The sequence below is a fragment of the Macaca thibetana genome, chromosome 11 (genome assembly GCF_024542745.1).
Source record: "Macaca thibetana thibetana isolate TM-01 chromosome 11, ASM2454274v1, whole genome shotgun sequence".
Taxonomy (NCBI): Eukaryota; Metazoa; Chordata; class Mammalia; order Primates; family Cercopithecidae; genus Macaca; species Macaca thibetana.
The window spans coordinates 50,811,381-50,835,921 of NC_065588.1; the positions used below are offsets into that span (position 1 = coordinate 50,811,381).

At 41.9% G+C, this 24,541-nt stretch overlaps 2 protein-coding genes across 3 annotated transcripts in view; one reads left to right on the plus strand and one right to left on the minus strand.

The window, feature by feature from the left end:
• The window catches only part of PDE1B (phosphodiesterase 1B), a 292,990-nt gene that overhangs the window by 150,820 nt on the left and 117,629 nt on the right, over nt 1-24,541 (plus strand). The window lies entirely within an intron of this gene.
• Nucleotides 16,510-24,541, minus strand: part of GTSF1 (gametocyte specific factor 1) — a 35,356-nt gene continuing 27,324 nt past the window's right edge. For both annotated transcript variants that reach the window (XM_050749068.1, XM_050749069.1), the window contains exons 4-9: nt 23,461-23,587; nt 22,938-23,021; nt 22,405-22,468; nt 20,634-20,728; nt 19,658-19,694; nt 16,510-16,720 (exon numbers count right to left, since the gene is read on the minus strand). In XM_050749068.1, the coding sequence (XP_050605025.1) occupies nt 19,678-19,694; nt 20,634-20,728; nt 22,405-22,468; nt 22,938-23,021; nt 23,461-23,587 (387 nt within the window). In that variant the 3' untranslated portion in view covers nt 16,510-16,720; nt 19,658-19,677. The remainder of the gene's footprint in view (nt 16,721-19,657; nt 19,695-20,633; nt 20,729-22,404; nt 22,469-22,937; nt 23,022-23,460; nt 23,588-24,541) is intronic.

Sequence of the window (24,541 nt, forward strand, 5' to 3'; positions counted from 1 at the left end):
CCTCTCGGGTTCACGCCATTCTCCTGCCTCAGCCTCCCGAGTAGCTGGGACTACAGGCACCCGCCACTTCGCCCGGCTAGTTTTTTGTATTTTTTAGTAGAGACGGGGTTTCACGGTGTTAGCCAGGATGGTCTTGATCTCCTGACCTCGTGATCCGCCCGTCTCGGCCTCCCAAAGTGCTGGGATTACAGGCTTGAGCCACCGCGCCCGGCCAATACTCTACATTTATCCCAAGGTTAAATCATTCCTTCTCAGAATTTGTTGAAGCTATGGGGGCAGACTGACTGCCTTTTCAGGGAGACTGGGTACTAGGAAGACTTGGGTACAATTTCCCCCATACACTGCTTTCTCTTTTTTTTTTTTTTTTTTTTTTTTTGAGACGGAGTCTCGCTCTGTCGCCCAGGCTGGAGTGCAGTGGCCAGATCTCCGCTCACTGCAAGCTCCGCCTCCCGGGTTCGCGCAATTCTCCTGCCTCAGCCTCCCGAGTAGCTGGGACTACAGGCGCCCGCCACCTCGCCCGGCTTATTTTTTTGTATTTTTAGTAGAGACGGGGTTTCACCGTGTTAGCCAGGATGGTCTCGATCTCCTGACCTCGTGATCCACCCGTCTCGGCCTCCCAAAGTGCTGGGATTACAGGCTTGAGCCACCGCGCCCGCCATACACTGCTTTCTCTATCAAAAAAATCTGTCAGCCGGGCACAGTGGCTCATGACTGTAATCCCAGCACTTTGGGAGGCCGAAGTGGGTGGATCTCCTGAGATTAGGAATTCAAGACCAGCCTGGCCAACGTGATGAAACTTCCTTTTCTACTAAAAATACAAAAATTAGCCAGGCATGGTGGCGGCGTGCACCTGTAATCCCAGCTACTCTGGAGGCTGAGGGAGAATTGCTTGAACCTGGGAGGCGGAGGTTGCAGTGAGCCGAGATTACACCATTGTACTCCAGCCTGGGCTACAGAGCAAGACTCTGTCTCAAAAAACAAAACAAAACAAAAAAAGTCTCAGGCGCTGGATCAAGAGCCTCAATTCCTTGCTTCAGTTGCCCTGGATATAGGTTGGTTAAACTCTATTCACCTCCTATGCCCATGGACAGAAAACAGCAGGTAGGTGGGGTTAGATCATAGGGTCCCTGTTAGCCTTAGGGCAAGGGGAAAGCAATCTTAAAGAATTGCCTTTTACTCATCTCTCTGTCTGCCACCTGACTCAAATATGGGAGAGACTAGGGGTGTCCGCTATTGTTCTTTTTTTTTTTTTGTATTTTTAGTAGAGATGGGGTTTTACCATGTTGGTCAGGCTGGTCTCGAACTCCTGACCTTGTGATCCGCCCGCCTCGGCCTCCCAAAGTGCTAGGATTACAGGCGTGAGCCTCCGTGCCCGGCTCTATTGTTCTTTTCACATCCACCAGCAGTTCTCTTCCTATGCTCATTAGCAAAGACAATTCCATTAGAATCCATTAACGATCATTTTGTCCATGCTGAAACCATGGGCTAGCTATTCACCAAAGTCCCTGGGCTACATCTTCAGAAGTCAAGGTCGTATATAAGTAGTGACAGCTCTCAAATGAATCCTTTATTGGTGAAATGGGGACAATGTCAATACACATCCTCAAAATTGATCAGGCTGCACAATAATATCAATTCATGGAGGTTACAGCACTAGGAAAACAATTTACATCAGATCCAGAAATTTACTCTCCTTCTCCAGCTGAACATCTTACCAGGTGAAGTAAGAAGCAGTCATTTCTTTTTTATTTTTTGGATGTCTGGTTTTCACTTAAAACATGCCCTTTAAATATCTTTCAAATTTTTGTTTAAAGGGAAGGAATCATGAAGGAATTAAGACAATGTTGGGGATCATCTTATGCTACATACAGTTCATGTCATTTCTGTATTATGTATCTTCAGTTTATTCATTATAGCTAAAATGTATTGAGTGTTTACTGTTAAAACTCTTAAAAACTTTAATGCATTTTTCCCACTTATATCTTTAAATTATCTTATGACATAAATACTATACTTTTATTTTCTTTATGTTCTTAATCACTACTATGCTTTTATTTTTATTTTGAGACAAAGTCTTGCTTTGACACCCAGGCTAGAGTACAGTGGCGTGATTTCAGCTCACTGCAACTTCTGCCTCCTGTACTCAAGTGATTCTCCTGAGTCAGCCTCCTGAGTAGCTGAGATTACAGGCGCCCGCCACCACGCCCAGCTAATTTTTGTATTTTTAGTAGAAACAGGGTTTCACCATGTTGGCCAGGCTGGTCTTGAACTCCTGACCTTAAGTGATCCACCCGCCTTGGCCTTCCAAAGTGCTGGGATTACAGGAATGAGCCACTGCACCCAGTCCCCACACTATTTACTTTGTGATTTGTGTGTAGATTTTTAAAGAACTTGCGTCCTTAAAAATTCAAATAGTAGGCCGGGCGCGGTGGCTCATGCCTGTAATCCCAGCACTTTGGGAGGCCGAGGTGGGCGGATCACGAGGTCAGGAGATGGAGACCATCCTGTCTAACACGGTGAAACCCCGTCTCTACTAAAAAAAAAAAAAAAAAAAAAAAAAAAAAAAAAATTAGCCGGGTGCGGTGGCCGGCGCCTGTAGCCTGAGCTACTGGGGAGGCAGAGGCAGGAGAATGGCGTGAACCCGGGAGGCGGAGCTTGCAGTGAGCCGAGATCGCACCACTGCACTCCAGCCTGGGCAACAGGGCGAGACTCCGTCTCAAAAAAAAAAGAAAAGAAAAAAAAATTCAAATAGCATACTTATCTTCCTTATATATTCCTAAAAGCCTTCATTCAATAACATGTGGTTTCAGAAACTGTTGTGCATACAAATTAATATAAGAGGTATTGCTAAAAATAGATTCCTGTATGCTGCTTCCAGATATTCTGATTCAGGAAATCTGGACAAAAGTCTAGGAATCTGCATTTTAAAACAAGGCTCTAAAATAATTGTGATGTAGGTGACAGTTGAACTATGCTTTGGGAAACACTGCCTTTGATTATGAATGGTATCAGGGTAGGGCTGTAACTAAAACAAACCTTCATGTGTCCATCTCATTTAATTGGCTCCATGTAGCAACAGATATAACATTGGAGTTTGTATCATCCTTGGCTAAGAACTAAACCCTGCTCATTCACTTATTTATTTATATATTCTGCGGCAAGGAGAGGTAGCCCTGGGGCCTGTTTGTTAAAAGCCCTCAGAAAAGAGGCTATTATGTTAAATTTTTTTTTTCTTTCTCCTAACCTGAAACATCTCTGTGCAAAGGTTTGGTGAAGGCTGTACAATTTGACATGTTAGCCCTGGTGATTCTGCAGTTCTTCAAAGGAGAGGGCTGAGAAGCAGCTGTTATTTTTTTCCACCTTTTGAAATGCACAATGCAGGGGGCAGGGTAAGGGAGGAGAGTCAAGGGACTAAGCTGGAGTTAGTAAACAAGCTTTGAAGCACAATAAGAAAGCATATTGGCAGGGGGAGAAATCAAGGGCTATGTAATACCACAGCATCCTCTGAAGACAGCACCAGTCGCTGCTGGGTCTTCTCTATTTTTGGGGAAATAACAACAACAAAACAGTACTGGCAAACTGTCCCTCGGCTAACATCTGAAGGTTTGTCTGAAAATGTTCTGAAAAGCAGTTCGCATCGAAAAAGCAAGAGAATGAAGGGCAAGTCTTGAAGGAAAAAAAGAAATTAGGGCAAAGAACTCAGCAAGTACCTCAAATAGCCCAGAGGAGGTTGCAGGGACTTAGCAGAAAGCTCCATTTAATCTCTGGCCCAGCTAACATAGCCTAGAGGACACTTTCAATGTACTTTTTTTTTTTTTTTTAAACAAGCCTAGCTTTTGAGGTTGTGATGAGCCCTTCCAGCTCCTAGAATCAGTGATGGTTCTTTGAAGAATTTTTTCCCTGCTTAACTTCTGGGGACATATTAACTAAAACACCCAACTGGGAAATTAGGGAACTCCAAAGCTGCTCCTTGTGTTTAAAAAAACTACATTTGATTCAATATAGTCAGGGAAAAAAACCTTCCTTTTCTAGGTTACTTTCTCCTCCCACTGCTTCTCTCACCTCATCTGGATGGCCTCAGAGAATATTTTAAGGTTGACAGGAAAATTTTACAGAATGATCAAAAGTAAAGCAAGCCCTAGAAATGGTTGCATAATTTTCCTTTTCATTATAAAAATACTTTTTCAATTGAATAACTAAAAAACATGAAATTTTATTGTTGGACTGAACCTTAGAGGTCATCTAGTTCAATTTGTTCACTTTATAGAAGAGAGGATTAAGGCACAGAATGTTTAACTGACATTTCCAAGGTCACAGGGCTCATCTTAGACTAAATATGTTTGACTCCTAGTTCAATGTTACCTCTCAACTGCTTTCATAATCACTTTTTTTGAGACAGGGTCTCATTCTGTTGGCCAGGCTGGAGTGCAATAGTGCAATTAGAGCTCACTGCAGCCTGAAACTCCTGGGCTCTAGAGATCCTCCCGCCTCAGTCTGTAGCTGGGACTACAGGCAAATGCCACCATGCCTGGCTAATTTTTTAATTTAATTTTATTTTTCTTGTGGAGACGGTCTTGCTATGTCACTGAGGCTGGTCTTGAATTCCTGGCCTCAAGTGATTCTCCCACCTCGGCCACCCAAAGGGTTGTGATTACAGGCTTGAACCACTGTGCCTGGGTATAACCACTTTTGTCAAGTAGGTTTGCCTGTCTACTTAGTACTCAACTACTATAGTAACAGTTTTTTTTTGGGGGGGGTGAGGGTGGGGGGTGGTTTGGCATATGGTACATATTTCTCTGAGCTTTGAAAATAACTAATTTCCTTCAAAAAAAAAAAAAAAAAAAAGACTTACCTCAATCTTATTATAAAAGTAAGCATTCAAAAACCCCGACACACCCTACAGCAAACGCTCAATGCTCCGGGTACTGATTATCCAGTTTCCTTTATTCTCCCTTCTGTGGACCACGCACTTGGATGTTTGCATTAGTCACTAGCTCTATAAAAAGTCTGATATTACATATGTTGTTGGACTGTGTGGCAGTTTCCTGATTTCTAGATTGTAGCTGTGGTGCTATCTTCTCACACTTAGTGTTCCAGTGGTCATCAGAGGCTGTAGCTCCTTTGGTGAGTCAGTTCGGTAGTGTTCTGAGAGTCATTCCTAGCAGTCCCACCTAGAGCCTGCTCCTTCAGTTATTCAGATGATTTTGTAAGCACCTAATTTTCTATATTAAATTCCCTTTCTGCTTAAAATATCAAGAGTGGTTTCTGTTTCCTTCTAAACCCTGAAAGATACAAGCATTAAGAAGCTAATTACCACACAACTCAGTAAGTATATTTTAAAAAGTATGAATGGGCTGGGTGCAGTGGCTCAGGCCTGTAATCTCAGCACTTTGGGAGGCCAAGGCTCACGCCTGTAATCCCAGCACTTTGATCATGAGGTCAGGAGATTAAGACCATCCTGGGTAACACAGTGAAACCCTGTCTCTACTAAAAGTACAAAAAATTAGCCAGGCGTGGTGGCAGGTGCCTGTAGTCCCAGCTACTCGGGAGGCTGAGGCAGGAGAATGGCGTGAACTCGGGAGGTGGAGCTTGCAGTGAGCCGAGATTGCGCCACTGCACTCCAGCCTGGGCGACAGAGCAAGACTCCGTCTCAAAAAAAAAAAAAAAAAAAAAAAAAGTATGAATGGGGAAGAATAGGAGCATAGAACAGGGAACTTGGAAAAATTACCCCAGAGGTAACATTTAAGTTGGAATTGAAGGTGGAATAGGAATATGCTAAGCAGAAAGGCATTGGGAAGGGGAGGGAACAAGTGCATTTCAGGAAACAAGATGTGCTGAGGTATGGTTATTAAAGACCACAATGTATTAGAAAGATGGTGAGTTCGCCATGGCTAGACTCTGAATAGGATGGGGAGAGATGAGGCTGTAGCAATCATAAAATACAGTGGGGTTAAAAGTGCTGCCTTTAGGGGTAGCAGACATGACTCCCATTCTGGTTTCCCCATATAGTAACTAAACAACTCCGGTCAAATCTTGTAAATTTGAGGACCTTCAGCTTCCTTATTTATCAAGGAAGGACTTGTATCTCTACTTGTAAGCACAGTATCCACTTTATTAAGATTATGTGGAATTAAATGTGACATGCATATAAAGTACATTGTATAGTACTTGGTGCATACCAAGTGCTCATAAGCCTTTGCTATTACTCTTTTTTTCTTTTTTTTTTTTTTGCCAGGGCCTCACTCTGTTCCCATGCTGGAGTGCAATGGTGTGAACATAGCTCATTGTAGCTTCTAACTACTGAAGGTCAAGCCATCCTCCCGCCTCAGTCTTCCAAGTAGCTGGGACTACAGGTACTTGCCACTATGCTTGGCTAATTTTTTAAATTTTTAGTAGAGACAAGGTCTCTTTATGTTGCCCAGGTTGGTCGTGAACTCCTGGGCTCAAGTGATCCTCCTGCCTCAGCCTCCCAAAGTGTTGGGATTACCAACAAGAGCCACCATGCCTGGCCTGCTATTTACTATTACTGGGTACATTAAGAACAATTAAATATTATGAAAGTTGTGCTATGGCAGGTGGAAGATAAACTGAGTGAGGAAAACCTAGTAGCTGAAAGATTAGTTGCTGCAATAGTTCAGGCAAAGGTGATGATCTGAAATAGAGTAGTGGTGATGGAGAGGCAAAGAACTGGTTGGTTTCTGAAGTCATCTCTGGTATTTAAATGCCAGGATTTGGTGGCTAATTGAATGTGAGGGAATTCTGAAGACTGAGTGAACAGTAACATCATTAATCTGGATTAGTCATGTACAAGGAAAGGCAAGTCTAGGTGACAGCTGAAGCTCTAAGTGCCTTCAAGTCCAAGGCCCCTTTGAGGAAAATGGCTCTAAGTAGTTCTTTTTTTTTGAGACTGATCTCCTCACTCTGTCGCCCAGGCTGGAGTGCAGTTGCGTGATCTCAGCTCATCGCAACTTTCGCCTCCTGGGTTCAAGTGATTTTCCTTTCTCAGCCTCTCGAGTAGCTGGGATTATAGGCAGGCACCATCATGCCTGGCTAATTTTTGCACTTTTTAGTAGAGACGGGGTTTCACCATGTTGGCCAGGCAGGTCTCGAACTCCTGACCTCAAGTGGTCCGCCCGCCTCGGCCTCCCAAAGTGCTGGGATTACAGGCGTGAGCCACTGCGCCCAGTGCCGCAACTAATTCTTTCATGAACAACATTGATATGACTACTATCACAAGCATCACAAGAAACAACCTGCTACTGCTTGAATGCTTCAGGGAGCAGGACTAAAATGGACCACTGGTCCTGCAAATAGGGGATCGAGTGGTGATGATGGTAACAGGGTGGCCAGATTGCAGTGGATCAAGGAGTAAGTGGGAATTTAAGACCAGGTATAGAAAACTCTCAAAAAACTTGGCACTGAAGTCATAATTGCTTCAGTGGGAGTGTGAAGGATTTTATGTATGTGGTCAGCATGCACACTCTTCTAGTGTGCAGAAGCTGGAAAGCTAAAGACTAAATTTCCCACATTCTCTTCTAGCTAGCTATGTTAAATCACTTCTGAATTAAGTTCTGCTAATCAGATGCACTAGTATTTCACTTGGATTCTGAAGCCAGCAGGGGTTAAGACAGGGTGCAGGGCATCCATTTAGGGATGCTGACAGTGGCAGAGGTGGTATACTTCTTGGACTAGCAGCAGCAATAGCAGCTTCCTAACTACTGTAGAAGCTTCTTGAATGTAGTAGAAGCTTCCTAAATATAGTAGAAGTGGTAGCAGCTCCTTTAGCAGTCTTTTTTTTTTTTTTTTTTTTTTGAGACGGAGTTTCACTCTGTCATCCAGGCTGGAGTGCAGCTCACTGCAACCTCCACCTCTTGGGTTCAAGCGATTCTCGTGTCTCAGCCTCCTGAGTAGCTGGGATTACAGGCACCCACCACCACACCTGGATAATTTTTGTGTATCTTTAGTAGAGATGGGGCTTCACCGTGTTGGTCAGGTTGGTCTTGAACTCCTGACCTCAGGTGATTCACCTGCCTCAGCCTCCCAAAGTGCTGGGATTACAGGCGTGAGACACTGTGCCCGGCCTGATTAGCAGTTTCTTTTTTGAGGCAGGGTCTCACTCTCTCGCCCAGGCTGGAGTGCAGTAGTAAGATCTTGGCTTACTGCAACCTGTCTCCTGAGCTCAAGCAATCCTCCCATTTCAGCCTCTTGAGTAGCTGGGACTGCGGGTGCATGCCACCATACCCCAGCTAATTTTTGTATTTTTAGTGGAGACAGGGTTTCACCATGTTGTCCAGGCTAGTCTCCAACTCCTGGGCTCAAGCAAGCCCACCTTGGCCTCCCAAAGTGCTGGCATTACAGGTGTGAGCCACCATGACTGGCCTCCCTTAGCAGTCTTTAGGAATCATTTCTGGAAGTCCAGTCTAGAGTTTGTTTCTTCAGCCTGCCTCAGAATTCTGTGATCCATCCATTTAATGCCCTAGTAATAAGTCCTTTACTGCTTAATCTTGCTAGAATGGATTCTGTTCTCTGCAACCAAATGCTGATTAATATGGAGAACAAGGTATACATTTAAAAAAAATAAACAGAAACATTTTCACAGCTGAAAGAGTTAAGGAAAGAGTAGAGTTAATTTAAAGAGAAGAGGGCTAGATATGGTGGCTCACCGCCTGTAATCCCAACACTCTGGGAGGCTGAGATGGGAGGATCACGTGAGGCCAGGAGTTTGAGACCAGCCTGGGCAACATAGTGAGATCCCATCTCTACCAAAAAAAAAAAAAAAAAAAAAAAAAAGAAAGAGCACTCGTGGAAGGTAAGGTGGGAAGACTACTTGAGTCCAGGAGTTCGAGGTTGCAGGGATGTATGATAGCACTCTTGCATTCCAGCCTGGGTGACAGAGTGTGGCCCTATCTCAAAGAAAAATAAAAGATAATGAGCAGAGAGGAACTGACTTATGGAAGACATTGGAGGATAGGAGCAGCTCAGTGTAGTAGACTGCCTTCAAGACAGCCCCTCATTGATTCTTGCCTCCTGGTATTCATGTTCCTGTAAAGTCCCCTTCCACACTGAAAAGGGCTCACCAGTGTAACCAAAAGCATATTGTGGAAATGATGTAGTATGACTTCTGAAGTTAGGTCATAAAAGAATTTACGGCTTCCACCTTGCTCTTAGATTGCTCACCATGGGGGAAGTCAGTTGACATGTTGTAAGGATACTCGCAGGCTTTGTAGAGTCCCACATGGGGGGCAACTGAGGCCCTGACTTTTCAGGTATGTAAGTGAGTCACTCAAGAAACAAATCATCCCACCTCAGTCAAGTCTTCAGAAATGGCAGCCTTGGCTGACTCTGTTTTTTTAGACAGAGTCTTGCTCTGTTGCCCAGGCTGGAGTGCAGTGGTATGATTTCAGCTCACTGCAACTTCCACCTCCGGGATTCAAGCAATTCTTCTGCCTCAGCCTCCCAAGTGGCTGGGATTACAGGTGCATGCCACTATGCCTGGCCAGTTTTTATATTTTTAGGAGAAACGGGGTCTCACCATTTGGCTAGGCTACTCTCAAACTCCTGACCTCAAGTGATCTGCCCGCCTTGGCCTCCCAAAGTGCTGGGATGTGTGATTACAGGAGTGAGCCACTGTGCCCAGTCCTGGCTGACTCTTGACTGCATCTACATGAAAGACCCCAAACCAGGATTACTCAGCTAAGTAACTCCCAAATTCCTTATCCAAAGACATTATGAGAGTAATGTTTATTATTGTTTTAATACACTATGTTTTGGGGAAATTTGTTATGTAGCAATAGATAATACAATGTGATATAGTACAAGGTACGCAGATAAAGTTAGCCTTGTAGAGGAAGTATACTTTTTTTTGAGACAGAGCCTTGCTCTGTTGCCCAGGTTGGAGTGCAGTGGCACCATCTCGGCTCACTGCAACCTCGGCCTCCTGGGTTCAAGCAATTCTCCTGCCTCACCCTCCCGAATAGCTGGGATTACAGGCGTACACCACCATGCCTGGCTAATTTTTTGTATTTTTAGAAGAGATGGGGTCTCACTATGTTGGCCAGGCTGGTCTCGAACTCCTGACCTCAAGTGATCCGCCTGCCTTGGCCTCCCAAAGTGCTAGGATTACAGGCGTGAGCAACCATGCCCAGTCAGAAGTATACTTATGAGATAAAGGAAAAAGAAGTGCTGTAAGAGTTAAAGAGTAAGTTAAGTTTAATGACCAGTACCTTCTCAAGGAAGTCAAGACCAGGTGTGGTGGCTCATGCCTGTAATCCCAGTGCTTTGGGAGGTTAACGTTGAGGATCATTTGAGGCCAGGAGTTTGAGACCAGCCTGGGCAATATAGTAAGACCACATCTCTAAAATTTTTTTTTTAAAATTAGCTGAGTGTGTGGCACACACCTGTAGCTCTAGCTACCTGAGAGGACGGCTTGAGCCCAGGAGTTCAAAAAAGTTGGGAGGCAAAGTCAATGTCATCTGCTGATAGTGGAGGATGGAAGTAGGAACTACTAAGTTCAGAATAGTAAAAGGGCTGCAACAGTCACCAGGTAAATCTGAAAGTCAAACAGGAATGAGTGCCTGAGTTTAGAAATCTGTATCTGCAGTGGAGTTACATGGCACAGTTACATGATTTTCTGTAACTACGCTTGATAACCTAGAAGGAATAGAGTAAAAGATTGTGGGCTTCACTCACTTGGGAATTGGTAAAGCAGAGGCAGCAGGGGTTAAGGATGCTGGTTTAGGCTACTGAAGTAATGGATCATGCAGTCTTAACTGGCAGACATGGAAATGAGTTCAAGAGGAAAGTCATAGCCTGAGAGAATGAGAGGTTGAGTGTAGAATCGACATTTAGGGAAGAATGGTACAAAAGCAGTAAATTAGAAATCAGAAGTCCCAGGTTATGGTCACAGGTCACTACTAACAAGCTGTGCATCCTCAGCAAGGATCAGATTTTCAGGGCCTGTTTTTTTTTTCCCCTCCTGGGCTAAAATACATAAAATGCTAAGTAAGAACAGTAACTTGCCTACAGTAAGAACTTTGCAACTCTTTTAACAATTAAGTGTTTAAAAATTATATAGTATTTAATACACACTTGTGAAGCATAATAAACACCAAGAAACTCACCATCCAACTTACCCTGTGTTTCTTCCTGCTCCCCTCATCCTGGCCTCTTCCCTAGGGATTACCACTATCTTGAACTTTGTGTTTATTGTTCTCTTTTAAAAAACCGTCGTGTTTCACACTTGTATAGGGCCTATTTCTTCATATGTAAGATGAAGCTTTGGATCAGGTACTCTCTAAGCTCCCTTTCAGTTTTTTGGTTTTTTTTTTTTTTTTTTTTTTTTTGAGACAGAGTCTGGCTCTGTCTCCCAGGCTGGGGTGCAGTGACTCACGGCAAGCTCCACCTCCCGGGTTCACGCCATTCTCCTGCCTCAGCCTCCCGAGTAGCTTGGACTACGAGTAGCTAGGACTACAGGCGCCTGCCACCACGCCCTGCTAATTTTTTGTATTTTTAGTGGAGATGGGATTTCACCATGTTAGCCAGGATGGTCTCCATCTCCTGACCTCGTGATCCGCCCGCCGCGGTCTCCCAAAGGGCTGGGATTACAGGTGTGAGCCACCGTGCCCGGCCTTTTTTTTTTTTTTTGAGACAGAGTCTTGCCCTGTTGCCCAGGCTGGAGTGCAGTGGTACGATCTCAGCTCACTGTAATCTTCATCTCCTGGGTTCCAGCAATTTTCCTGCCTCAGCCTCCCGAGTAGCTGGGATCACAGGCGTGCACCACCATGGCTAATTTTTGTATTTTTAGTAGAGACAGGGTTTCGCCATGTTGGCCAGGCTGGTCTGGAGCTCCTGACCTCAAGTGATCCACCTGCCTCAGCCTCCCAAAGTGCTGGGATTACAGGCATGAGCCACCACGCCCAGCCCCTTTCAGCTCTATATGGGATACAATAGGTGGATATCAAATTTACATACCTGGTGGGAACCATGTGAATGCTTATTTTTGCAGGGTTTTATAAAGCTAAAACAGACTCCTTTGTCGAAATCTGCAGTTCAACAAAAGGATATCTCAACGGAGCTTCTAATTTCAAGAAGACTTTCAATTCCTTTCAACTTGCATCTCTACTATAAAGATCTACTCTAGAGAAAACCAACAGAAGGAGCTAAATCTAAGCCCCGGACCCTGTCCAGTGAAAACACATGATTTTCTGTAACCATATTTGGTAACCTAGAAGGAATAGAGTAAAATGTGGTGGGCTTCACTTAACTTGGGAATTGGTGAAGCAGAGACAGTAGAATAGCGGGGGTCAAGGGGATTCAGGATGCTGGTCTGAGGCAACAGAACTGAAACAGACAAACTTGAAAAAACTTTATTTCAGAGACAAGTATTTCAATAAAAATTAAGAGGCATGGTCGGGTTCATAAGCAGTGGTTTTCAATAAACCTGATTTCCTCCTTACATATATAAAACAACTAAACTTGTCTTTTACAGGTTTCCTCAAAGTCTCTTACACTATTTTAGTTTCATATAAAACAGTCTTTAAGGTAAATACAAATGCAACTCTGTTGACCAAATAGCTGTTCTTTGGGTTACTGTTTAGGATGCTGTTCTTCCTAGCTACAAACAATCTTATATTTCATTTTTGTCTGAACTGTTAACAAGTTTATGAGTTAAATGAGTTGGATCAGGCAGTGAATTGCTGTGTAAAAGGCAAATGCCCTGTTCATACCCAGGTTTGCATTTATCAGACCTTAGTGTGACTGGAATGGAAAGTCAGCTGAGGGGTAGTATGAGGTAACAGGTTAGTGTGTTTTCAGTGATCTCTGAAGAGGCCAACACTGTAGAGTAGGATGTAAATATGTCCTGAACCTTAACAGTATCAGGAAGACAGTGGTCAAAAGAATGAGCAGTTGTTATAGTATTTTTGCATGAAATTTAGGTAGTTTTTCCTTATTCTACCCACTGAACTGTCACATGAAAATGCGTATTTTCTTAGATGTCTCTTCTTTCTAAGGCCAATCCAATCATTTAAAATACAGTATATAAATTGCTTTTTTACAACCTGCCTCTTTAAAAATGGTAAAAATAAGTATAATGTTATCTGCTCAGTTTTTGCCTATTTTGGAGTTTAATATGAATTGTGAAAAGTACAACTAAAGGAATACAAGAATGCCAGTATAGTATATACTGTACATTTTGTCTGAGAGACAAACACAAGCAGCTACTGCCTCACCAATGAAAGGGCATTATTTGAAATTAAGTTCAAATACTCTCCTTATTTAGCTCAGGTACAACTACCAGGAGAGTTAAGCATCACTTATCACCTACATTTGTTTTTTCCTGGTGAGAGCATTTGCAAATCACAATGGCACTTGTAGAACCCCTACGGAGAAAGGCAATCTTCCAAAAAGCAAATCCTCTCCTTGGGTAGAGTATGGAAACCCTGGAGGAGGCTAAAATGCAGGACTCAAAGCTTAGATCTCTGGCTAAGCTTTTGAAATGCCTCTGCATTTAACCTTTAACCATAACACTTGACTTTAGCTGAAACTGAGGCAGAATATTCAACTGTTTGCCTTCCATTGTTCACATCCCAAAGAAGGGTATCCTCTGAAAAAGAAGGTCCCAAAGATAAGCAAGCTTTCCCTCTTTCCCTCCCAAGAACCATTTCTTTTTTTCTTCTTCTTCTTTTTTTTTTTTTTTTTTAAAGACAGGAGTCTTGCTCTGTTGCCCAGGCTGGAGTGCAGTGGCGCCATCTAGGCTCATTGCAATCTCTGCCTCCTGGGTTCAAGTGATTCTCCTTCTTCAGCCTCCCAAGTAGCTAGGATTACAGGCACCCGCCACCACACTTGGCTAATTTTTTTGTATTTTTAGTAGACACAGGGTTTTGCCATGTTGGTCAGGCTGGTCTCGAACTCCTGACCTCAAGTGATCCACTGGCGCCTTGGCCTCCCAAAGTGCTGGGATTACAGGTGTGTGCCACTGCATCTGGCCTAAGAACCATTCCTTTTTACTAGTTTTTGGGAATCTCCAAAAATTTCCAGCCAACTAAATCCAGACTAGTGAATCCTAGGCCTTAAAAGCTTGTGACCAATTTGGTGGCTTTAATCATTAGTTTACTAAAGAAAGAGAACTGGCCGGGCACGGTGGCTCAAGCCTGTAATCCCAGCACTTTGGGAGGCCGAGGTGGGTGGATCATGAGGTCGGGAGATCGAGACCATCCTGGCCAACATGGTGAAACCCTGTTTCTACTAAAAATATAACAATTAGCTGGGCGTGGTGGCGTGTGCCTGTAATCCCAGCTACTCAGGAGGCTGAGGCAGGAGAATCGCTTGAACCAGGGAGTTGGAGGTTGCAGTGAGCCGAGACTGCGCCACTGCACTCTAGCCTGGAGACAGAGCAAGACTACATCTCAAAAAGAAAAAGAAAAAAAAAAAAAAAAAAAAAGAAACAGAACTATTTGGTGAGCTAACAAACAAAATTAACACAGGCAGGCATTCTCCTGTAGTGAGTGCTCCTCACACTCCAAAAGATCAGATGTTTTATGACTATGTCCTAGTAGTCATGAGCAAAGAGATGTCCTCCTAAAATAACAACATGTTTTTCATGAATGACAGATGCTAGCTTACCTTGACCCTTTAAATATTTAAGAAGCACAAAGTAACTATTTTCTTTTTTTTCCTTTTTTGAGACAGTCTCACTCTGTTGCCTAAGCTGAAGTGCAGCGGTGCGATCTTGGCTCACTGCAACCTCCAGCTCCTGGGTTCAAGCAATGCTCATGCCTCAGCCTCCTGAGTAGCTGGGACCACAGGCACACATCCTCATGGCTGGCTTTTTGTCATTTTTAGTAGAGATCAGGTTTCGTTAGGTCTCAAACTCCTGGCCTCAAGTGATCTGCCCACCTTGGCCTCCCAAAGTGCTGGGATTACAGGCATGAGCCACTGTGCCTCATGAATAAATTAATTTCTATTTAATTGAGTTGTATTCGAGTAGCTCTTTGCAATGAAACTCACATTACTTGTTTTTCCTAAACTAGGTAGGAGTTCTAGGTTCTAAGTGTAGTATAGACAGTTTTGTTTTGTCATCACCAAAATAAATAAAATCAAAAAGTGTTTTGTATTTTTCAGTAATATGACTTCTTTAAAATAACGTTGTTGTGAGGTACTGATATACAAACATAAATGACTGGAATTAGGGGACATATAGGTGTATTTTTTCCTCAATATACTACCTTTTCCAGGAGAAACAGCCTACTTATTAAGATCACATAGCTGGAAGTAGAAATACTATTGTGCTGGGTCTTATCTTGAACCTGTTTTTAAAGATTGAAACTAAATAAACAGCTCTGCTTCATTAGGGGGAGAATCCTGTTCCGTGGAAAACTCCTGGAAGGAGGTATTCCACAGGAGTCCACTCCCCCTTTTTATCTGTCATTTTCAAACCATGCTAGAGAGAGCTTTTTTGGAAATGTTTGTCAGTATTCTTCATCCAAGTCCCTATCTATACCAGATCCCAAATGCCTCCCCACCATGCTAGACACTTTTAAAACCAAACCCAACCTGATAAAAACCAAACAAGGTGGGCGCAGTGGCTCACGCCTGTAATCCCAGCACTTTGGGAGGCCAAGGCGGGCAGATCACCTGAGGTCGGGAGTTCGAGACCAGCCTGACCAACATGGAGAAACCCCGCCTCTACTAAAAATACAAAATCAGTCGGGCGTGGTGGCGCATGTCTATAATCCCAGCTGCTCACGAGGCTGAGGCAGGAGAACCGCTTGAACGTGGGAGGCAGAGGTTGCAATGGGCCAAGATCGCGCCACCACACTCCAGCCTGAGGAACAAGAGTGAAACTCCATCTCAAAAACAAAAAACAAAACCCCAAAATAATCCAAATAAACAAAAAACTGGTCTGGGGAGATTATAAAGTCTCCTTATAAGGATCCACAGGATGCTAGGATAGCCAGAGCTTTGGGTATTTCAGAAATCTAAGTTGTTACACACGTATCCCAGGGCAGTCAGCAGGGCCTTTACACATTTAAACTCTGAAGTTTAATCAAATTTCACACACAGGTGGAAAGCCCATCTCTTCTCCACAGGTACACTTCCTCCCCTCCATTCTAATCTTAATTCCTACATAATCCACACTTAGATTGACCGCTAGTACAATTTCTGGCTGGAATATGGGGAGATAAATAAAACTACCCTAGGTTGGAAATAGGCGGTAAGATGTCCTAAAGACTATAAATAAGAATGGAGTATTTTGCTATATAAATGTTATCAATATCTCAGAGAATGGATAAACAGATGAACTGATCAGAAAAAGTCCATTGCTATAAACACTAAAAGGAATTTGGTCCATGTGTATCAGAGAACACAAATATACAGTTTCTTTTTCTAACCCAAGTTTCCTGTCTATTTCAGTTAGTTCTTTTAAGAAAACTTTTAATCACTATGGTTCATTAATGTGGAATTAGATGTGATCTCCGATCTTGGGGCTGCAGGTACTTGACCAAACTATTAAGCAATCTGTATCAAAGGTTTATTTAGAAGCTTCTGAGTATGAGGGTACTTGCATCAAACAAGGATTCAAGTGGGGTGGGGGGAGGAAAAAGATGTGCTTGTCAGTTTGGAAAGTCACAGAGAGTTTGTCATTCTATAATTAGATTAGGAGGAAAATGAAGAACCCACTGGTAGCAAGAAGAAGCAAGAGTCTTTTAGGGTCTGGCATCTGCAAGTAAATGGAGAATAAAAGTTCTTAGTTTTTTCAATGAAAAAAGCACCAACTACATCTGACAATGGGCCACACAACTACAACCCAATTAAATTATCTTGTTCCAACAGAGGAATCTGCTGCTGTTAATGGCAGAACGCCAAGTACCTCCTGACCCTTAACTCTTTAGTACCACTGAGCACAGAGAAACTTGTTAATTGAATTAAAAACATTCTATACAGAAATCAATGTACACTCCTGTGTCAAGAGTTTTACAAGTGAGGAGAATATCAGGAAATTGATTCAGATAATTCTGGATTAACTCCAATTAACTTATCTTGATCTTTTTCTCACATACTGTATTTACTCATTAGTTCAAAAATAGTTTTTGAGCTTTTACAGTGTACATCAGGGGACAAGAATTAGTATGATCCTACTTGCTTCTGAGGTACTTGTCTAGTAAAAAGTGGAATTGTTGATAAAAACATAAATAGGATAAAACACATTAAGTGCTAAGTGAACAAACCCCTGTCATGTGTGTACATTCAAAAACATTTCACCCACACTTAAGTTCCTTAAGGGCACAGTCATATCTTTTATTTCTTTTGTATCCTTCCAAATAAACCAGAGAATTCTGCAACAACAGGCATTGAAAATAATACTTAATGGCCAGGTGTGGTGGCTCCTGCCTGTAATCCTAGCTATTTGGAGGCCAAGGCGGGTGGATCACCTGAGGTCAGGAGTTTGAGACCGGCCTGGCCAACATGGTGTAACACTATCTCTACTAAAAATACAAAAATTAACCGGGCATGGTGGTGCATGCCTGTAATCCCAGCTATTTGGGAGGCTGAGGAAGGAGAATTGCTTGAACCCAGGAGGTGGAGGTTGCAGTGAGCCACGATTGTGCCACCGCACTCCAGCCTGTGTGATGGGAGATTCCATCTCAAAAACAAAAAACCAACAAACAAAAAACCCAAACTTCATTTTTATTAAGAGGATAAGGTCTGTGGCTGCTTAAGGATTCTTATCTAACCTAATTATTTTTCTGATTCCTCAGAAGTTACACAGAAAAATAAATTTTTAGTATGTAAGGAGTTTAACCACAAAGAGTTAAGTCCCAAAGGAGAGAAGGGTCTGGTCTTAAGTTATAGACACAGAACTTTCTCCTAGATTTTCATCTTGGAGTAGCCATTTTTACTAGACAGCTATTCATATTGTTTGATTGCAGACACCTTGTATAGCATATCAGAGAGGAACTCAAAATTCACCATTTATCCAGGTCTGTTCAATGTATGCTTCTCTTCCAATCCCCCCTTTTTTTTTTTAAGAGTCAGGGTCTCGCTATGTTGCCTAGGCTGGTCTTAAACTCCTGGGCTCCAGCCATCCTCCTGCCTTGTCTCCCAAAGTGTTGGGATTACAGGTGTGAGCCACTGTGCCCAGCCCTCCCCACTTTTGTTTTTTAAGAGACAAGGTCTCACTGTGTTGCTGAGGCTAGAGTACAGTGGCAATTCACAGGCACAGTCATGGTACACTATATCCTTGATCTCCTGGGCTCAAGTGATCCTCCTGTCTCAGTCTCTCAAGTAGCTGGGATGACAGGTGTATACCACCATACTCAGTGTATGCTTTCCTGATGTACCCCAGTGCTGTTGTATCTCTCGTCCTTCTGGGACCAAATCCCATTTTCTGGCTTTCAAACGTATTTAACAATTTGATGTCAGAATCTACTAGGAAAAATGGCTGGTACCTAGAAGCAACTGATAAGTATTATTGTCTATAGCTAAGGGATGTTAACTTTTAGCATCTCTTTTCTGCTTCTTACCAGAAGAAACATCAGTTTTACTACAAAATGAAACTAACTCACAGATTTATCTGCTTCACTGTTCAGAGAGCGTGAACAGACTGGAATGCAAGAGGCCAATTATTCATTAATTCAATAAATATTCACTGAGGGCCTACTAACTCCAAAACAGTTGGGATATAATCCCATTTCAGGCTTTATAACATTTCCTTTGCCAGAAGCGATGTATGTGGGCAACCTCAGCCAAGACGACATTTGAAGGATCAAACTTGGCTCTGCCACAGGCACGTAGGGTAACCTAAAGGAAAGGCTTCATCTGTGAAAAGTGAGAGAGATTTTGGTCTCTTCACATAGATTTTGTGAGGTTCTGCTAAATCAAATACTCAGATAAGATCGACAGTGTAAGACTCTTAGAAACCCAAAACTTTTATTTTTTAAATTTTATTTCATTTTTGAGACATAGTCTTACCCTGTGGCCCAGACTGGAGTGCAGTGGTGTGATCTTGGCTCACTGCAACCTCTGCCTCCCAGTTCAAGCGATTCTCCTGCCTCAGCCTCCCGAGTAGCTGGGATTATAGGCGTGCACCACCATGCCCGGCTGATTTTTGTATTTTTAGTAGAGACAGGGTTTCGCCATGTTGGCCAGGCTGGTCTCCAACTCCTGACCTCAACTGGTCTGCACGCCTCAGTCTCCCAAAGTGCTAGGATTACAGGCATGAGCCACCGTGCCCAGCCAGGAACCCAAAACTTTTAAGTGCTCATTAAAAAGAGAATGAATTTTTTGATGAGTATTAAACTGTACTGCACAGGGAATGAATTGCAGAGCAGTGAAGCACAGCTGTCTGATTAATCTCAGTCCATTAAAAGAGGCATGATAGATCTAGAATGCAACTTTGACTAAAAAAAAAAAGGCAATGTGTACTAATGTTAGAGAAAACAACTTGGCATGTGAACAGAATTCTAATTTAACCAGTAAATGCCTATTCATTAGAGTGTAAAGCCATAACAGAGGCTATATACTTAAAAAACACATGCACACACAAAGCTTTAATTTGATACCATAATCTGAAAGAAAATTGGACCCAAATTGCTTTATGTCCAGTTAAATCTTGCTACCATCTGAAGAGATAGTGAAATAAAACTGAAACACTTACTTGATGAGATAGGTATTCAGTTACTGTGCATTTCCATCTACAAGTAGAAATATTTCAAAATAAATACACCATGCCAATTGAAATTCACTCCATCCCCTATTCTTACTAAATACAAATGACTTATTCCTGGGTATACTGAATTATAATATAAAAGTAGAAGAATTTAATATTAGTAATCAGATTTCATTCAAGGGCATGGGAAGAGAAAATAGACCTTTACCTATCAAGCCTTTTGACATATAATTTGGTGACTTCATGTTTTGGGAAATGCAAGTATCCAGGGAAAAATGTTTTAAAGTGAATCCTCTAGCCACCTAAAAATTAGCTCCAACAGTAGCACAGACTGAAATCAAGAGAATCTGAATCTAGGGGCAAATTGGAAAAGAAAGTTTGTATTAAGTAAAAATGACAGTATCTTGGGTGTTCCCTATGTGGAAATTTCATTATGAGGGTAATGTGATACAAATTTAGTACTTGTTTACCCAGCATGACCTCTGAAGTCTGGGGAGGACATCTGAATACCATTCTTTATGCTGGTTCTTATGACTTATGACTTTCATTTTCTCTCTACTCATACCCATTTAGGCCCTCACAATCCAATTTCTGATCCCAATTCTCTACTGATATTATGCCTTGAAAAAAATCAGGGATAACTTCCTCTTAGCCCAAATCATCAACCTTTTTATTGGTTCCCAAATTTTCTCATGGTATTTGATGTCAGTGGTCACCCCATTTTGAAAATATTCTTTTGGCTTCTATGATCTTACACTTTCCTGTTCATAATTTCTTGCTCCTAACCAGGGTCAGTAGGGTGAACTGAGTAAGGTGCTTAGGGCATAAAATTTAAGGAGGCACTCACTTTAAGGGTCACGGAAGACCTTGCAAGGTGTTCAGACTGAACACATCTGAATAATCAAGATCAACTGTATTTAGCACAATGAAAAGAGTAAAACTATTTTGCCTCTGTTTCACTTACTGTTTTTCCATGGCAAAACATACGGCAGAGATTTGGGAACTCGCATGCCTGAAGCCAGGTTATTCTTATGTTCCGTAACTATGTTGCTTGCAGGGCTGCAAAAAGATGAATTTGGCTATGTCAGCAGATCAGTATCATTCAAGCAGGCACACATAAGATAATCAAAATGTGTTTTTTGTAATTTGGGGAAAAACAACAACCTACATTCATCTGAAATGTAAACACATTTCCATCAAAACATTCCGGCAATTAGAATGATTACCACTTACTTCTCTGGAAAGCTCCCTGTTCTGTACAGGCATTAAGATGGGTCTAACCATTTTCATTTTCTAGAAATTGAGATAAACAGCAATGCCATCTACTGTTCAGCTGTATGACAGGCTCATCAACTCACTCAATAAACATAAGAGATAAAACAAAGTGCTAAGGCAACCAAACCAAAAGCAGCAAATCTTCGACTGAGGTAAAATTAAAAGTTGTAGCCAATGGAATTCATTTTAAGTTTTTCTATCTTAATGCACATAATAGTATACACTTAAAATTATTTACTGATCTCAGTAGTTAAAAAGTAAAAATTCGGTAAGCATTCTGTTTGGGGAAAAAAGTGACGTATAGCATCTTATTCCTTCATTTCCTAAACCAGAAGTATTCTCATTTGGGTTTGAAACTTGATCTTCCAAGGTTTGAGTACTGGTGTTAATGAGAAATAGTTTCATTCATTTTTATTTTATTTAGGACAAAGACTCTTTCTGTCACCCAGGCTGGAGTGCAGTGGCATGATCATGGCTCACTGCAGCCTCGATCTCCTGGGCTTAAGTGATCCTCTGGTCTCAGCCTCCCAAGTAGGTGAGACTACAGACATCCACCACCATGCCCAGCTTATTTTGTTTTTAAAAAATTTTTTGTAGAGACAGGATCTCACTGTGTTGCTCATGTTGATCTTGAACTCCTGGCCTCAGTGATCCTCCCACTTTGGCCTCCAGTCATGAGCTACTCTGTGCCTGGCCAGAAATCTTCTAGTTTTCAGTTAGAGCTGGGCATGATGGCTCAGGCTTGTAATCCCAACACTTTGGGAGGCAGAGTGGGGAGGATCACTTGAGGCCAGGAGTTTGAGACCAGCCTGGGCAACATAGTGAGACCTTGTCTCTGCTAAAAATAAAGAATTAGCTAGGTGTGGTGGTGGGTCCCTGTAGTCCTTGCTATTTGAGAGGCCCAGGGGGATTGCTTGAGCCCAGGAGGTAGAGCCTGCAGTGAGCCATGGTCATGCCATTACACTCCAGCCTGGTCAACAGTGTCCCTGTCTCTAAAAAAATAAATTAGATACAAAATCAGTGGGAAGAAGAGATGCATATTCTTTCCTAATAGGTACTCTGGATTTTCCAATCTCAAATAAAGAATTTTTAAGACTACTTTTTCCTTATACACTGGTTACCTAAAGTAAAAATGATCCAAGCGGTATAGTGGGAGAATTTTTTCAAAGCATTAAAATAATGTAAACCTAGCAAAAAACATAACTAAGACACATGAAAGTCTGGGGCCACTGTTACCCTTGCTAAACGATAATGTATTTTTGTATCCCTAATGATTGGCACAAAGCACATGACCTTTTTATGAATCAAGGAATAAATATGAAAAACGACAAAACAGTATCTAAACTGCCATCAAGGAACATCGTTAAAGAAAGTGATCAATTGATGTTCTGGTGGCTTCTCTCGGTAACAGAACACTCTGATTTTGGGAGGCCATGCTGGGTTGAGACCATTTCATTTACCTGTTATTGTCAGAGTAGTGAGTTGTGCCCCAGACAAATGGGGTGCTGGTCTGTTCCCACAAATCTGTCAAAGGAAGCAAAACATAGTTTGTGGTGCTACTAGATAAGACACCAGCAGTTCATGTTGGTTGAATTTATAAGATGGGAAATAATACACCTACATTTTGCAGAAGCAAGTAAAAATTGATCAAGTACCCTGCCTAAGTGACACAGTAGCAAGAATTTAATTGAAGGATATAAACGCAAGCAACATAAATAATAATAAACGTGCCTAGTAACAATCAAACACAGATGGTACAACACAATTTATGGAAAAAAACAGATGTAAAGAAGTGCTTTTTCCAATCAAGAGCGATCGGCTGTTCCACGTGTCTGCACAGCGATACAAATGTGCTCGTTTTGGGGCCCAATAAAAATAATAAGGCATTCTGAACAACATGGTATGTTCATAAAAAAGGAAAATCTTCCTTCTGTCTTAAGCAAATGACTTGAGATTTAGACATTGTGAAGAAAAAGATGTAGAGGCAGCTCACCTTTATCCCAGTCTTCATCACAAGGAGGGCACTGCCAAGTGCTCTCAGCCAGAGTCTCTTGTCTAAGGCTCCTGGTTTGGTTGACTGCAAGACAATAAAGATTGGACATAAGAGGGGGATATTGCCAAGTTATTGTGTTCAAAGTGGCTAGGAGCTTAAAAGGTTGCAGGGTAGCCTGTTGGGTCTTTATTTCTGAAAAATGGATAGTATAAAAGCTAAACAGAGGGATCTTATCTCTTTGCTGACAAGAAAGAAAAGCAGGAACAAAAATGTTTACCATATTTATGGCAATGAAAGATTTTTAGATGAATTATTAGTAAAATGAACTAGGCTGTTCAGGAGAGAAAACAGTATGACATGTACAATCTGAAAACCTATTGCTGCCATGATACAAATCTCAAAGGTGGAAAAGTATTGTTCTTCTGAAACAATGAAAGCCAAAAATCAAGCCGACAACGTAGCATAATACAAATCTGAAGGAGCTACCCTCCAGTACTGAAACATTTGAGATACTGAGTCTTACCAACATCTTGCTCAATACAACTTCTGTCATCACAGCTTGAGATATGATGACTAATTTCAGCTCGAGGAACCTGGTGGCGAGCATTGAAGGGACAAGTAGCCAATTTGCTTGCAACATCAGGATGATTCTATGGAACCAAAATTAAGGGATCTGTTAGTTATTTGAATCTCTTAAAGTCAACGGGGAGTAGCTAAGCCTTATTCTACAAATGCCTCTCCTAAATTTCCTCAGTAAATTTCTGGCTTAACTATAACAAACTCATAGTAAAAAACTAAGAGGGAATTATTTATTGTTCTTATAGACAATTACTTCAAAATCATTGAAACATAAGTCTTTTTGTTATGATTGTAGAGACTGACAACACAGATATTGGGGTTTAAGTGCTTTATGTAGAGCTAAACAATGAATTTAGGATTGGGTATTTGAACGACATCTTTCCCCGCTGTTTGTTTCTCAGAGTCACATGATTCAGGCAGCACAGCCCGTAATGAGAGAGCTCTCTGGATGTCTTTGAAAGCTGATATTCAGGATGAATAGTAACACTAAAATACACTCTGAGTCTGCATTGCAGTTGTGTCCCTTCCATTGCAATACAATAGTGCTGGAAAATAGCTGTTGGAAGGGAGCCGCAGAAGAGGCAAACCAATGATTTTTCAGATTAACACAGTGACGCTTACTTAAAGTAATGATGCCTGAAATAAATCTCTGAACAATTTGACCTTTATTTCAGCTATTTCACTAAGGAAAAATCCAAATGATAGAGTCTACTTTGCTGACCAAGTTCCTTATTTTAAAACAAAACAAAGGGTTTAGTATCACCTATATCCTATGGCAAATATACCAGCAATTAAGAAATTAATTAGGAAAATAAAAGATATGTCATAAATGAAACTTGAAAAAGTAAAAAATAATATGAAGCAGGGAGAAGGCTGGAAAAATATATAGGTGTGAGAAACTTGCAGGCATCTCCATCATTTTCATAAGTGGTATCAGGCATTCAATACAAAGGTTTTGTGGCCAAAGATTAAGAACATTAGAAGAGGGGAGTTATGATAGTGTCTTTTTTTTACCACTTGGCTCC